The sequence below is a fragment of the Carcharhinus amblyrhynchos genome, chromosome 19, assembly GCF_965287045.1.
Source record: "Carcharhinus amblyrhynchos chromosome 19, sCarAmb.v2.hapA, whole genome shotgun sequence".
Taxonomy (NCBI): domain Eukaryota; kingdom Metazoa; phylum Chordata; class Chondrichthyes; order Carcharhiniformes; family Carcharhinidae; genus Carcharhinus; species Carcharhinus amblyrhynchos.
The window spans coordinates 15,636,291-15,652,445 of NC_137342.1; the positions used below are offsets into that span (position 1 = coordinate 15,636,291).

Here is a 16,155-nt window from a genome sequence, read left to right on the forward strand (position 1 = left end):
TGTAAGAAAGTATTTTCTTGTTGAGTACCTGTCTAATTCGTGCAACCCTTTCATTGTTAAATGTATAAATGTATTGATGTTATTGCCATTGCACTTTTTGCAGTTTATTGGGAATCCAGCAATCCAACACTGTGGCCTTCGATTATTATGCTCCATTGCTGACCGTTCAGGTGCACCAGAACTTATGAGACGAGGGGCTTTAGTCACTGTGATCCATACTTTACAGATACATACTTACAAACGAGGTAGGAAAAATAAATGCCGTTGTCAACGTTTTTCATTGTCATTTCAAAAAAATTGCAAACTTTTTTTGCACTTAACCCATGTTGTTTATAAAAATATGTTCCATTGGAAAAAGAGAATTTGTGGTGACATGAACCATGTTTATGTTTTATGGGTAAATAACTTGTTGAATTTTATCCTTGCAAATAACTGTTTTGCCACAAGGGAGGAAACGAAGCAACGAAAGCTATTATGAAGTATGTGAGGGTGGAAAAATAGTGTGAGGCCGAACCCAAGAATAGAATACCTTTAACCACCTTATTGAATGCATTGACATGATTTTCTATGTGAGGCATGTAATGGAAATAGAAGTTATTTTTGTTGCTAAACTCCTGTCATAGGAAAAACCTCCCCTTCAGCTTAGGATAGTTAAGCATGCAAAAATTCTATCTTCCATATCATAGCTTTACATTATTTTATCATGTAAATGAAAACAAATAAAACACAATAAGCAAAGGAAACAATGCTATATTGTCCACCAGGTCAGCTATATAGATTTAATGTTGCTGTTTAAAAAAAGTACTGTCACTTGAACAGAATTTTTAATATCACAGTAACTTTAAACCTGACCTTAAAACTTGCTGATCCAGGAAGTTCATAAAGAAGGAAGAAATTTTAATTGGTACGGTGTCTTCCTTAACTCCTGATGTTCCAAAGAGCTTCACTCCCAATTAATTAATTTTGACTGTAGCCATTGTTGCTCTGTGGGCAATTGTGGCAGCTAATTTGCACACAGCAAACTCTAGCAAGCAGCATGAGATAAAAATCCTCAGTAGTTGGAATTGGTTGCACAATAACTGTTGGTAAAGATACAGGAAAAGCTCCCATGCTCGTTTTTGAATACTGTCATGGGACCTTCAGTTGTGCAGATATAGATTTGTTCTGTGCAGCAATCATGGGGAGATAACCTTCTGTTAAGACAAGAGTGGTAGTCTAGGCTAAGAAGGTAAGAATTCTGTGCATCAGCTCCAAGGATTGTAGTATTTCAAATAAGTAGTAGGCTCACTGTACTACATTATGTTCATACATTTATGTTTGTTCTTGGGATGTGTGCAATGTTGATAACATTATAGAATCATAGAATTACTGCAGTGCAGAAAGAGGCTATTCGGCCCACCGAACCCGCACCAACTTTCTGAAAGAACGTTTCACTCAGGCTCTCCCTTCCGCTGTACCCCCATAACCCTGTGCATTTACTGTGGTCAATCCACCTAACCTATGCATTTTTGGTTTGTGAGAGAAAACCAAAGCACCCAGAGAAAACCTACGCAGACGCTGGGAGAACATGTAAGCTCCACACAGTCTCCCAAAACTGGAATCGAACCTGGGTCTCTGGTGCAGTGAGGCAGCAATGCCAACCACTGTACCACCATGCCAACCCACCATGTCCATGCCTGCTTGTCCTGAAGAAGTGGTAGTTTTCTTGAACTGTTGCATTCCTTGTACTAAAATTGCTTCCACAATGTGGAACTGAGTAGGAAATTCCAGGATTTTGTCTCACAAGGTGAGGATACTGCAGCTGGTATATGCACAGGTTGGGGTAGTGTGTGACTTGGACCTGATGGTATACCAATAATCTACCTGCCTTTGACCTTAATAGAAAATGTGAGGCTGCAAGATTCTAGGGAGATTGCTGAACTGATGCATAACCATTCCATCATGAGATGAAGCCAGAACTGAAAATAGTTGATTTTGGTGTTGTCTATACACAGAGTTGCGCCAATGTGACAATAGAGTAGAATATAGAGAATAACTATTGCGTGGTGTTCATAATGAATTATTCAATGTGTTTCACACTTTTTTGTTTCAGAAATTCAGTATCTGTGTCTAAAACTTCTGGGGATCCTTGTTCCGAAGAAAGATTTATGCTGTACACTCCTGGTTTTGGTGGCAAAGATTTTGGTGGAAGCGTTACGCAGATATGAAGATGATATAGAAATTCAAATACAGGTAGGTTCTTGTAAAAGTGTAATTGCATGAAAGCTAAAGAAGAAATGGTAAGGGTTTTTTTTCAAAATCATTATTGCACACATTTCAGTTTTGAGTGTTTAGAGCAAAGCAGATTTCTGATTTTTGGTGGAAATGTGGATTAGTTATGTGCTGATGAGTTAAATTTTGTCATTTCTCCAAAAACTTTTAACATCATACACCGTAAGTGCATGATGTCTCCGTCTCTGGTACTCTACAGGGACACTTTCCCTTCAAGGCGTAAAAACAAAGACATGGAGAAACATTCAGTTTTTTTTGATTTTGGCTGTGAAATTTCACATATGCAAGGACAGCCAGGACTTGTTTAAGCAAGATGATTCACAGAAGTTCCGTTTGAACTCTAGACTGTTCAACAGTTTTTGTGACAATGCAAAATTCATTTAAGCTCATTTAAGACAAGCAGAAGGACATAAACATCCTCTTAATCGCTATTAAATTCAAATTCTCACCCAGAATTCAAGCAAATTCATATCCACTCTTAAGTTTCAAGTCTCTGTTGACACCTTTAGTGGTAGCGCTTAGTTCCGAAAGTGGATTCTTTCACTTTCGGCAAATTGTACAGGCTTTGAATTCAGTGCATCCAATCTATTTATCCAATTTCTGCAAAACAAAACAGCTTATGATCAATGTCTGGCATTTGAAAGAGTATTTTCAAAGCCTGCAGTTAAAAAGATTGACGAAGCATTTGAACATGTGTTAACAGCATGCCATCCGGTTTGTGTGAAAGGGAAGTTGCATAATTCCTTCTTTTGGGTTATGATATTGCACATGTATATTTGACATTGAAACAGTACAGAATTCACTTTCAGAACTAAGCGCTACCACTAAAGGTATCAACAGAGACTCAAAACTTACAGTGGTTGTGAATTTTCTTGAATTCTGGATGAGAATTTGAATTTAATAGAGATTAAGAGGATGTTTATGTCCTCCTGCTTGTCTTAAATGAGCTTAAATGAATTTTGCATAGGCCCAATCTATTTTTTTGAAATTAGGCCTCAATCCATAGTAGAATACAGATGCACAGAGAATAAAAGCAAGGGAACTAGAGGATGCAGAAAATATTTGCTCGATTGGTACCAGGAATGAGGGGCATCAGTTCTGTGGAAAAAGCTGGAGTTGTTCTCCTACGAGAAGAGAAGGTGAAGAGGTAGTTATAGTGTTCAAAATAATCAATAGTTCTGATACTGTAAATAAGGAGAAATTGTTTGCTATATCACAGAGTAAGTATAATGAGTTCTGTGATCTGGAATGCATTGCTTAGAAGGATGGTGGAAACAATTTCAGTAGTAACTCTCAAAAGGGAAATGAACAATTGAAGTGAAAACATTTGCAGGGCTATGTCAAAAGAACAGAGGAGTGGGATTATTGTAAAGTTCTACCAAAGATTCAACACAGGCAAGGTGGGGCAAATAGCCTTCTTATGTGCTGCATCTTTCAATGAATCTGAGTTCCACAATGGTAGACAGATTATCATTGTCACTTGAGCCAGAATTCAGGTTAGTACATGAGATGGACAAGGATGCAAAGAAAGAATACTCTAGTTAAGAAGCAATTTCCCAACAGTACCTTGATGGGAAATCGTATCTTTCCATTGAAGAATGAGTGGACTGGGCTGTCATTTGTATCTTTTGTGTTTGTGCTGGCAGTGCAAAAGTGAGGTTGTGTGGCTTCGCAGCAAAGTATCATATTGCCGCAATCTTTGACCCACTTATGGTATTATTTAAACTATTAATACAATATGAGAAGATTACATGATTTTTTTTACATTGGATGAAATCTTCCCAAAAATGGCAGAATGTTGATCCTGGCCAGAGAAACAAGCTAGTTTCTCTCCAGATCACACCATGCTCTGCCACAAAAAAGCAGGTGGGCATGTTTCAAGCCATCAAGTAGTGGGGTGGGGCCACAACACACCTGCAAAACCCAGCTGCACTGAGATTGGGATGCTATGTTTGAAGAGCACACCAATCAAACCAAACAGTGATTTCCCCCCCCCCCCCCCAGCCCACCACGGAGGTCACAGGGACCAAATCTACCCCCCGCATCATCACCCCAATTGGAGCTGTGTTTGATCCTCCAATCTGACCCGGTATTTCTCTTCCACCCTGCCTTTCTGAGCCCCCCCCCACCGCGCCAACTCCCACCAACATTGGATCCCTGTTCCCAAGCTTCACCCACACAGTCAATGCCTGCACCCCATCTCAATCAGAATTGATGCCACCCTGATTGGAGCTGGCATTTCTCGCACCCACCCCCAGCTGATGAGAGCCACCGTTTCTTTCCTCCATCTCCACCAACAGAGTGCCAGCATTACCCCTCTGCTCCTCTTTTCCCTAAGACATTGGATTCCTTCCCAACCCCCAACTACTCTGGCAGGACTTGCACCCACCACTCCTTTTCCCCTGAACATGAAACTCCTTCCCTCCAATATCCTAGCCACATAATCAATGCCAATACTCGCCCACTTCCTCTTGAACATCATACCCCTTCCTCCCAACTTCCACCCACATGGTCAGTGTCAGAAATTGTGATTTTGTCAGCAAGATCCGCGACTTCCAGGGTTTTGTTGAATCTTGAGCCACTACCACCATTCCCACAGACAGTGAGCTCAAGGTCATCCTCTTTTTTTGTATTCATTAATTATGTTTGAAAGGATGTTATTGTGAAATATACTAATTTACGTCATCACCACCTGCATCATTCATATGTTTCAAATTGCCATTGTGATTTTTCAAAAAAAGCATTTCTGAAGGAACCCTGACAGAACTGAATAGCAAATGTAACTTCCAAAGAGATTTCTTTGCCTAAAATCTCAAGGGTAGTCTCATTGAATCTACAAGTTGAAAGTAATTTTACATACAATAGAAATGCTCATCAAATTGTGATTAATACATTATTTCTTTTTAGGGTTTCCAGGCAGCCTTGATGTATTTCAAAACCATACCCTCTGCTTCTGGCATTTTCTTCAAGGAAGGCATGGATAGATTTATTTTTCATCAGGTGACAGATTGCAGAAGCAAACAGGTTATTTTAGATTTCCTCCTTGTTTTCATGAGTTTCAGATGCTTTACTTTTAATTTAGTTTTACCAATTTATGCTTTTTTTTGTTGAAATGATTAGCTGCAAAGCCTCCTCTGCAAATGTTTGTCCAAGTTGGCCATTGATCGTGAAATAAGAAATCAGATGCTTGAGAATGCTTGCTTAGAAAACAATGTCACAATGGCAGAATATTTAATCTTATTGGAGGCTGATGTCAATCAAAAGTCTAAAGATAAATCACTGATTTATCAGGTAAGGAAAATTTCATTCAAATTTTAAGTCAACTGTAACTCCATTTCCACTACCAAGAATCACCTTTTGCCAAATTTCAGGATCGACTGTAATGGGATTGTAGGTTATGAAGCATACGCGTAAATGGGAATTTCAATTTCCACTTAAAACAGAAAATGTTGGGTTGGTAATTTTGTCTTTTTAGAAATGAGAGGAATTGCATCAGATGGGAAGATGAAATGTTGAAACAAAATTGAAATCTGAATCAAGTCTGCCTTGAATTTGCCGACTTCTTGTTTTAAAGGATTGCAAGGCAGAATAAGGAGCAGGTGAATAATCCACTCTTGGTAGGCTCTTGGTCGATTTTTAAGGAGGCTGCCTCTTTTGCAACAAGGTTTCTATTTTTATTTTTCGATGGCTGGGATTCTTGGGCCTTGGAAAAGCTGGCAGGTAAAAGGGATGAGAAAGGCTGGATCCAGAAACATCTTCACAGCATTGCTTGTGGGTCACGCCCAACAGGCTAATCCTGTCAACCTGACCTCCTATCAGTAGTCTCAACAATTGCTGCCACCCACATCTCATCCCAGTTTGCGGTTGCTGATTATTATGTTGGAACGATCAGTATCTAAACATCCAGGGTGATACTCATCCAGTTCTGATTCTGGAAATCTCTAAAGTGGAGGAAGTAAGTGAAACAACTCCTCAGAGGCTGGTGTTCCTTCACCAGATTTGTTCTATTTACAAACTCGATTCAATTCCTCTGATCACTTTGGGTACAAAGTCAGAATCTGGAGCGCCATTAGACCTGACATTCCCATATTTGTTTACAGGTGAGGCTCCCTGACTGGGTAGGCAGTTATGGACTCAGAGCTCATACTGCAAGAGGCCAATTTCATGGACCTTGTTGAAGTCATTATAGTAATCTGTCAGCAATAGTATTGTGAGAAAACCCTTTCTCATGGATGGTTGTTGTCTATATACTATGCCAGGTGGTTTGGGTGACCATAGTTTTCCAGATTTAGCTTGTTGGAGATCTGGTTTAGCCAGTCTTTAATGTTATCTAGGTACTTCCTTCATTGTCAACCTCTCATTCTTCTTCCATTAATCCTTCCAGTGGTGATTAAGCTCTCCGCCTTTCTGCATGGATAATATAACCAGAGGACTTCATCTGTCATCTTTTGACGCTATTTAAGACCTCCCTTAGCCTTCTGGCCTCATTCAGTACCACATAGCTCTTTGCCCTTGTGATCTTTCTTAATGATATTTTGAAACCGTTTTGTTTTCTTCCTCTTTCCCAAGCTTCACATCTATAATTCATTTTGACCAGTCATTTTAGAACACGGTTTCTCATTTCAAGACTTAAGTCGACATTTATTAGAATGTTGCTTAATTTTTAAAAATACTTTGGTTTGTGCAATACATCTTTTGTGTTCTGCTTTTGACATCTGATGTTGCTGTGCTTCCCAGGTAGTTGAATTGATTAATGTGGTTAATGAATAACACCATTGCATAATATAAGTAGGAAGCACAGGAACGTCAGATTATGGTCCCGAGCGTAACCTACTTTGGTTTAAAAGCCCCTTAAACAGGGGTTTCAGTATCCCCTATTGCAGGGCTGCTTCCCCCCCCCCCCCCCATCCCTCAAGTGAGCGATACCGAACTATGGGATTGGCTGAGACCAGGCACCTTGTTCGGGCCGGAAGTATCCAGCTCCAGATTGACCCTGCATGTTTAAATATGCTAATCTAAGGGCATGAACCAGATAACAGTAGTGCACAGTGAATGGGAGAATCCTAATGGGTGTTCTACCAAACGTTAAATGCACCATGACCCCTCCCCATGATTTTGCATCCCCACACAACCCCAGCTTGATCTGCACATGTACATACAAGGCTGGATAATTGTGGCCCATACTTTATTGTGCCAGATTTCTGCAGCAAGTGAAAACAGATTTTTTATTAGATACGAGTTTTTCATTGTCTCAATTGAATTGCATTCTGTCATTTTCCTTTTTTCTTTCAATGCATTTCCTTTTTATTCCTGAGTTCAATTTGTTACATTCCAATTCTGACTGTATTCTTCCATCAACTACCATGGTTTTTCTTTAATCCATTCTTGCTTTTGAAGTGCTTCACATTTGTTGGACCTTTAACTTTAGTATTTTCCATTAGGACCTTCTTGAACATGTTAAACTCCTCTCAGTATTTCTTACACTTTGCTGCAAAGTGGTTCCTACCCTCGACTTGGAATGCATTTTAATTACCGGCTCTTTCAGCCTTAAAGATTCAGTCTCCTTGGCTTTCCTCTTACTAGGAATTTCCAGCTTGATGCTCATCATAGCAACCACTGGTATGTGAAGAGTGTCACATTCTGCTCCAGGATAGGCTTTCGATATGTTTAACGCGGTTTCTGTGACAATCTGATTTCTTGTTTGGTGGCTGGTACTTTTCCATGTCCAGCTTTGCTGGGGTGATGCTTAACATGTGTTTGAAATAACTTGATTGTTCCTACAGTATCAATCGCCCACTTGTTATGTTCTCCAATATCATATGGGCCAACAATATCTTGTACAAAAGATTGTCACAGAGACCGTGTTAAACACATCAAAACCCTATCCTGGAGCAGACTGTGACACTCTTCATATACCAGTGGTTGCTATGATGAGCATCAAGCTGGAAATTCCTAGTAAAAGGAAAGCCAAGGAGACTGGATCTTCAAGGCTGAAAGAGCCGGCAATTAAAATGCATTCCAAGTCGAGGGTAGGAACCACTTTGCAGCAGTGTAGATGAAAGAAATACTGAGAGGAGTTTAACATGTTCAAGGAGATCCTAATGGAAAATACTGAAGTTAAAAGATCCAACAAATGTTAAGCACTTCAAAAGCAAGAATGGATGACAGAAAAACCATGGTAGCTGATGGAAGAACACAGAATTGGAATATATCAAATTGAACTCAGAAATATAAAGGAAATGCATTGAAAGAAAAAGGAAAATGACAAAATGTAATTCAGTTGAAACAATGCAAAACTCATGTCTAATAAAAAACCTGTTTTTACTTGTACCAGGCTTCTGCAGCAATAAAGTATAGGCCACAATTATCCAGCCTTGCATGCATGTGTGCAGATCAAGCTGGGGTTGTGTGGAGATGGAGAATCTTCCTAGCTTAAGAATTCCCCTGACAATGATGATATTTTGAACTGTTTTCCTGCTTGATTTAATTATTTAGAGAACTCTTCAAGGTCCTCATCTGACACACTTTAAGTTGGGGCATATATTTGTATGATGCTCCAATTAAAAGGATTGTTTCATATTCTGACAAGGACAATTATCTCAAAAAGAATCCAGAATCTTAAGAGGAGCTTGCAGATCATTCAGATATCACTGCTACCTACTTTTCCAGCTGCAGACTAAAAGAAAAACAGCTGAAAATTTACTGCATTCTTGTGTTGCTTTCAGTGATGATTTTGAGGAAGCACAGGGAACTTATGAACGTGATCATAAAGTTGTGTTCCAGTTGAGTATTTAGCATTTTTTATTTGGAATGTAGCTGTAAGAGGAATTTTCTGAGGTGTCCCATTGGGGTATCTTGTACTGAGTGATGCCACTCAATTAATGCATAGACTACAAAGTCAGCACGGAGTTAAAGAATGAAAAGGAATTTATTTGCCAATGTGTGCATCAGGAGGCAGTACAGCCATGGGAAGCTGACTGCCGATTTTGAGATAATACCACAATCATAAAATTGTCATATTATTCTGAACATTTCAATATCCCGCCCAGACTTGTCACCCAGACTGAAGGGTCCAATTGCATTATTACACAGTATTACTTTCACCAATAACATTCCACCTGTCAATAGGATTAGGAGATCATTAGCTTATTGCCCCTGTAGGTTCCTCTCCCCGTTACCTAGGAAACTGGACCAATGTCAATCTGGTGTCCAAGGCCATAGCTAACATCTGTGAATTTTAATTGGCAAAAGGAGTAATTCTCTTGCTTGAACCGGGGCCTCATTTTATCAGCAAAGAGACTGCTCCAGCCTCACTACCCATAAACAAATTTATTCCCCTCCATTCCAGGCCTATTATTAAACTTGCTTTTATGTATCCAAAACAGATAAGATAAACTGCCTTTCTAAGCTCCATTGTGTTAAAAGAATTTGATCTGTACACCACTGTGTTTCCCAACATGCGAAGTTGGCCAAGTTTCACAATACATATATATTGAAAATACAGTTTAACCATATAATACTTGGTTAATTTGTGGTTACACAGTTTACAATACCTTTACATATTTGTTCCAAGCAGATTGTGAATTCTCACTCTATATAAATATTTTATAATTCCCTTAACTTAGTCTATTTATTATTATTAAAACTAAAATGAAGGGCCTCTTACTAAGAATTCTATACTACTTCCCCATCACCAGCGTAACAGGCCCCTTAACTAATTAGCAGTCAGTATGTTTGAGCCAAAGATTGGTTTGCATTTTTGCAAGATTTAACCCCCTCACCACTGGCGATCTGCAACCCACACCTAAACTCATGCACTCCTTCATAATAATACTGCTTCCATTATCTGAGAAAAAATGGTATTGTGCTTTTTAGACCTCAGGAAGAATAAAAAAGCTTCCTGTAATTTTGCTTGGTTATGTTCATAGCACTTGAATTTTAACAACTTCTTGATGGTTTTCATAGGCTTGTAAGCAAAGCAACAATCCATTGTTAGTGGAGCTTTTGCTTAACAGTGGAGCACGTGAGCAAGATATTCGGAAAGCATTAGACACCAGCATTAAGATGGGTAATGACAAAATCATAAGCTTGCTTTTAAGAAAACTTGGATTGGACCAAAACAATAAGGCCATTTGCCTTGGTGGACTTCATATAGGCAAGATTGAAGCTACTTGGTTACGTCCATTGTTTCCTGATGAAAAGTTCCCCATTTCAAAACAGCAGCTGAGTAAGTACATAAAAAGATGGTTTCACTTTTTTTGATTTGACAGTTAATGTTAGTGAGCAGTATGACTAATATTTTCTAAGCGTGCTTATTCCGCATTTCTTTCTTATTTTCGTCTCTTTCTCGGGCTATTTACAATGTACAGCCTAGAAGTAGATGACCTGTTCTGAAGTCTAAGAATGCAGTTTCAATCTCACTGCTCAGGTGCCTGATTTGCTGACAGTCTGACACCCACCCACCCACTCACTCCCAACACACACACACACACAAACACCCCCCCACCCACCCACCCTGGTTCTTGGTTACTTGACATCACAGTTATATTGCTGACATCAGGGCTGAATGGAAAGAGGATTTAATTGAATTTCAAGCCACACGTTAATGCTTTCACTCTAAAACTGTGCCACCTTTATTCAAGACACCATTAAACTTAATGTTATGTGGCACCATTTATTCCTAGAAACCTCACTCTATACCATATTTTAGAATCATTTAATAATTCACCATGTGCACAGCATCATAACTTAGCAATAAGCTTCCCATTTTTATCATACTTTATGATGCATTAGATTTTTGATATGGTGATCATCTTTCGTTGAATTTAACACACATTTGCTCCTGTAATCCAGGGAGTTGGCAACTGGGGGATTTTCACAGTAACTTCATTGTCGTGCTAATGTAAGCCTACTTGTGACACTAATAAACTTAAATGGGATATGTAGAAGTTTGGAGCCAAACACATTGCTCCTAAATGCTGTCACTCTACAATTTCCACCCCCTTCCCTTGCCCAGTTTATAAGTGCTACAGTAGTGATTTTCTTTCAACCTACCTTTTACTCCACTTGCTTTACTTTTGGAGGCAGACCAATGCGCCCCATGCTGTGATTGGGCATTTCTGAACTAGGAAGAACAGTCGTAACATCAGAACTTTCTACCCAATAGTGCTAATTAACCACCATGATGGGCTAAGAAATGTGTGCCTTTGCATGTAAATGCCTATGGCTGGACAAGTTTTGCAATTTTTTTTTTTAACTGCAGGCAAACTAATGATCATTACTTTCATGTTCTATTGCCACAGGTGCTTCCTTGACAAGCCTTTTGCAAAAGGATGGGTCATTAATGCAAAGTTCAAGTACAATTTCTGAACTGAGCTATTCTGAGGAAGCATTGGACAAGAGCAACGATTGCGCTGTATTATCAGATGTGTCAACAACTGATACGGAAGAAAGCAGTCTTTTCGATGATGTGGAGAATGAAGGTTTGCATATGATAGATGTTCACACAATCTTGCTGATTTTATTCTTTGCTTTATCACCAGTTCATTGTTGGTTTTTGTTCCTTTTTTACAGGCACAAAATATTATCATCAAGTCAAGAGTTAGCCATAGTATTCACTTGTCTGTTACAAATGCAGAAAGTCCTTTTGAACGCTTATACTGCTACTCATATTGTTCCATTAACAATTATGACTATTTTCAAAACATAAAAACACCGAAACTAGAAGCAGGAATAAGCCATTCCACCCTTCAAGCCTTACGTTTTGATTGTGATTGACCGTCAAATTTGATATTCTGATCTTGCCTTCCCACTAGATATTTTGCTTGCATTTGTTAAAAAGAAATTATTTTTGTGTGGAATTCTACCAACAATATTTGGTGCATGGTTCTGTAGCAGGAATTGTCAAAATTTATTAATAGGTCTCAAAATTTGCTCTGCAAAACATATTGTAGATGTTATTTTTTGATAGCTGAAATTGAAGGCAGCATTTGAATGTCCTTGCATATGTAAACCAAGTAAACATTGATATATGGTATATTTGAGCTTAAAATTTGCATCTCTGGAGCTTTTAGGTTATATGAACATAAGCTTCATGGCTAAGAAGAGAAATTCTTTAAAGATCTTTTCCTCCACCATTGGTTTATATTTAAATTACAAAAAGGTTGGTTGTGTTGAATGTGTGGCCCACAGCAAATTCCATGCATTTCAATTTCCTCATTGAATGTACAAATACCAAATTATTTTTTTCTCTTTTTAAATTTAGAGAATTATGTCATAGTTCAAAATCCAAACTGCCCCTTGCATACTGGAGTGCATAATGAGTGTACTGTTCATTTAGGACCTGGCAACTCTCTGGTAAGTTAATTAATTAGAAAAGAAAAAGAATGCAAAGTAACGTCATTACTTTATCTGGTATGCCTCCCTTTTATGGTAATTGTATTATTTCCCATCTCTGTTGGTTTCCAGCTTGCTTTTTGGTTACTATTTGCCAACTGCTTATTAGTAGGGAATAATCAAAATTTAACAACAAATACTGGTTCCATGCCAAAAAACTGAAATTTAAAGTATCTAAGTTGAAATAATTGGTCAAAAATTTGAAATAATCATTAACATTTCAAAACTAAAAATTCTAACTAATGATGGGAAATATTAAGCCTAGTCAAGTTCTCAGCTCATGGACAAATTTGAGACTGAATTTATGAACAAGCCACTTGTATCCAACTACTCATGTGCATTGAATTCCAAATGTTATTTGAGTAATACCATGGGAATTATGTTGTGTCTTTAACATGTTCCAAGTAATTTTAATAGGCAACTTCATATAGTGGTTTTAAAGATTTTAGTTGTGGCAACTAAAATTGATAGCATTTTTATGCTGGTTGATAAACTGCTACTGTAGGTGTGTCCAGTTGTTTTAATGGTGGATCATTTGAGTTGCAGAATTCCATCAGTACTTCAGTGGAGTGTCAACTCAAGTCTCTGAAGTGGGACTTATACCCACTTCTGATAAACAGGTGAGAGTATGGGCAACTGAGCCACCGCTGATGGCTTCATTTGTGCTGCCAGACAAGGTCCCCGTGCATTTCAGGGCAAATAGAAAGTTTGGTTTGAGTGTTTCAACAAAACTGTGCATACTTCATGTTCGTGATAATTCTTGCATTTGTACCATGTGTTATGTCAAAATTTCTTCCTGTGACTTGTGCAATTGATGTTGTCTACTTGGACTTTAGCAAGGTCTTTGACAAAGTAGCACATGGTAGGTTGTTGCATAAGGTTAAATCTCATGGGTTCCAGGGTGAGGTAGCCAAATGGATACAAAATTGGCGTGATGACAGACAACAGAGGGTGATTGTAGAGGGTTGTTTTTCAAACGGGAGGCCTGTGACCAGCGATGTGCCTCAGGGATCAGTGCTGAGTCCAGTGTTATTTGTCATTTATATTAATGATTTGGATGAGAATTTAGTAGCATGGTTTGCAGATGACCCCAAGATTGGTGGCATAGTGGACAGTGAAGAAGGTTACCTCGGATTGCAATGGGATCTTGATCAATTGGGCCAGTGGGCTGATGAATGGCAGATGGAGCTTAATTTGATAAATGAGAGGTGATGCATTTTGGTAGATCGAACCAGGGCAGGACTTACTCAGTTAATGGTAGGGTGTTGAGGAGAGTTATCGAACAAAGAGATCTAGGGGTACAGGTTTATAGCTCCTTGAAAGTGGAGTTACATGTGGACAGAATGGTGAAGAAGGCATTCAGCATGCTTGGTTTCATTGGTCAGAACATTGAATACAGGAGTTGGAACGTCTTGTTGAAATTATACAGGATATTGGTAAGGCCACACTTGGAATACTGTTCTAGTTACCCCATTATAGAAAGGATATTGTTAAACTAGGAAGAGTGCAGAAAAATATTTATTAGAATGCTACTGGGACTTGATAGTTTAAGTTATAAGCAGAGGCTGGATAGATTGGGACGTATTTTTCTGGAGCATAGGAAGCTGAGGGGCAATCCAGTAGAGGTCTATAAAATAATGAGGGGCATAGATCAGCTAGGTAGTCAATATCTTCTCCCAAATGTAGAGGAGAATAAAACTAGAGGACATAGGTTTGAGGCGAGAGATACAAAAGGGTCCAAAAGGGCAATATTTCACACAGAGGGTGGTGAGTGTCTGGAACAGGCTGCCAGAGGTAGTAGTAGAAGTGGGTATAACTTCTGTCTTTTAAAAAGCGTGTAGACAGTTACATGGGCCAAATGTGAGCAACTGGGACTAGCTTAGGGGTTAAAAGTTCAGCCAAAGGGCCTGTTTCCATGTTGTAAATCTTTATGACTCTATGAATCCATAGTTCCACAGAGTCTGGAGCACAAAATCGGACCATTCAGCCTGACCATGACCTAAATGAGCCTCCACCCCCGCATTTGTCCAACCCTAGTGGTATATCCTTCTATTTCTTTCTGCCCTGCTTATTTATCATCATAGAGTCATAGAATCCCTGAAGTGCAGAAGGAGACCATTTGGTCCATTGAGTCTGCACCAATTCTCTAAGAGTATTTTACACAAATCCTACTTCCATAACCCCGCATTTACCCCACTAATTCCCCTAGCCTATATATCTTGGGACACTAAGGGACAATTTAGTTTGGCCAATCCACCTAAGCTGCTCATCTTTGGACAGTAGGAGGAAACCCACAGAGGGCACAGGGAAAATTCCACACATTCACCCAAGGCTGGAATTTGACCCAGGTCTCTAGCACGGTGAGACTGTATTGCTAACTCTGTGGCACCTTGCCATCCTTAGCTGCCCCTTAAATGCAACTGAACTGTGGTAATGAGATCCACATTTTTATTACTCTTTGAGTAAAGAAGTCCTTTACATCTATGGCTCCTAGATTTAGTGTCCCTCAGTACTGGAAACATCTTCTATGTGACCATTCTATCAAACACTTTCATAATCTTAAATCATATCCCCCTCAGCCTTCTCTTTTCTCGCAGAAAAAGAGTCCTGTCCTGCTAAACCTTTCCTGCTAATTATCCTTCCAATTCTACCAAAACCATTGTGGATATTTTATCACTTTCTCCAATACCTCCATACTATAGGTTATTCATAATCTGGCAATAATCTGTTCATAATTTTGACATTTTTATAATGAACACAGTGATAATTGTTACGTAAGAAAAAAGCTCTGGGCACTAATAATCTGAGCAGAAGTGTTTTTGTGAACGAGTTAATGTTAATTGAATTAACTTGTGAAGATGTTTCTAATGCATTTTTTTATACAAATTTGTTTGCACTGATAGGGTTCACTTGATGATGTTGAGCCTGCAGTTAACCCAAGGCGGAGATTTATTTCTCATGTGTTTCATCAACCAGGTAACAAAAAAAAAATCTGAACTGTAACTGTGCCATGTGAAACCATTTCAACTCAGCACTGATATAAAATATTTCAGAAAAACCTCCAACATTCACTTATCATTATCGCTGGGATGATTGTTCTACAAATAATTCCAAGGCACTTGCTCCCCATTACCATCACCAGAGAGGCAGTCCATGGGGCAATTCACCCATCCTGCTGCATTAAGAACATAAGAAATAGGAGCAGGAGTAGGCCATCTAGCCCTTTGAGCCTGCCCCGCCATTCAATAAGATCATGGCTGATCTGTCGTGGCTCAGTTCCACTTTCCCGCCCTCTCTCCATAACCCTTAATCCCCTCTCTTATCAAGAACCCATCAACCCGCTTCTTAAAAATATTTAGCGAGGCAGCCTCCACCACTTCAACGGGCAGAGAATTCCAGAGATTCACCACCCTTTGAATGAAGAAGTTCCTCCTCAACTCCGTTCTAAACCGCCTCCCCTTTACCTTAATTTATTCACTTGCTAGTACA

At 39.1% G+C, this 16,155-nt stretch overlaps 1 protein-coding gene across 3 annotated transcripts in view; it reads left to right on the forward strand.

Annotated features, from left to right (window-relative positions):
• The window catches only part of lrrk2 (leucine-rich repeat kinase 2), a 157,843-nt gene that overhangs the window by 66,432 nt on the left and 75,256 nt on the right, over positions 1 to 16,155 (forward strand). For all 3 annotated transcript variants that reach the window (XM_080207288.1, XM_080207289.1, XM_080207290.1), the window contains 8 exons: positions 104 to 245; positions 2,093 to 2,232; positions 5,179 to 5,295; positions 5,392 to 5,562; positions 10,237 to 10,498; positions 11,574 to 11,753; positions 12,536 to 12,627; positions 15,570 to 15,642. In XM_080207288.1, the coding sequence (XP_080063414.1) occupies positions 104 to 245; positions 2,093 to 2,232; positions 5,179 to 5,295; positions 5,392 to 5,562; positions 10,237 to 10,498; positions 11,574 to 11,753; positions 12,536 to 12,627; positions 15,570 to 15,642 (1,177 nt within the window). The remainder of the gene's footprint in view (positions 1 to 103; positions 246 to 2,092; positions 2,233 to 5,178; positions 5,296 to 5,391; positions 5,563 to 10,236; positions 10,499 to 11,573; positions 11,754 to 12,535; positions 12,628 to 15,569; positions 15,643 to 16,155) is intronic.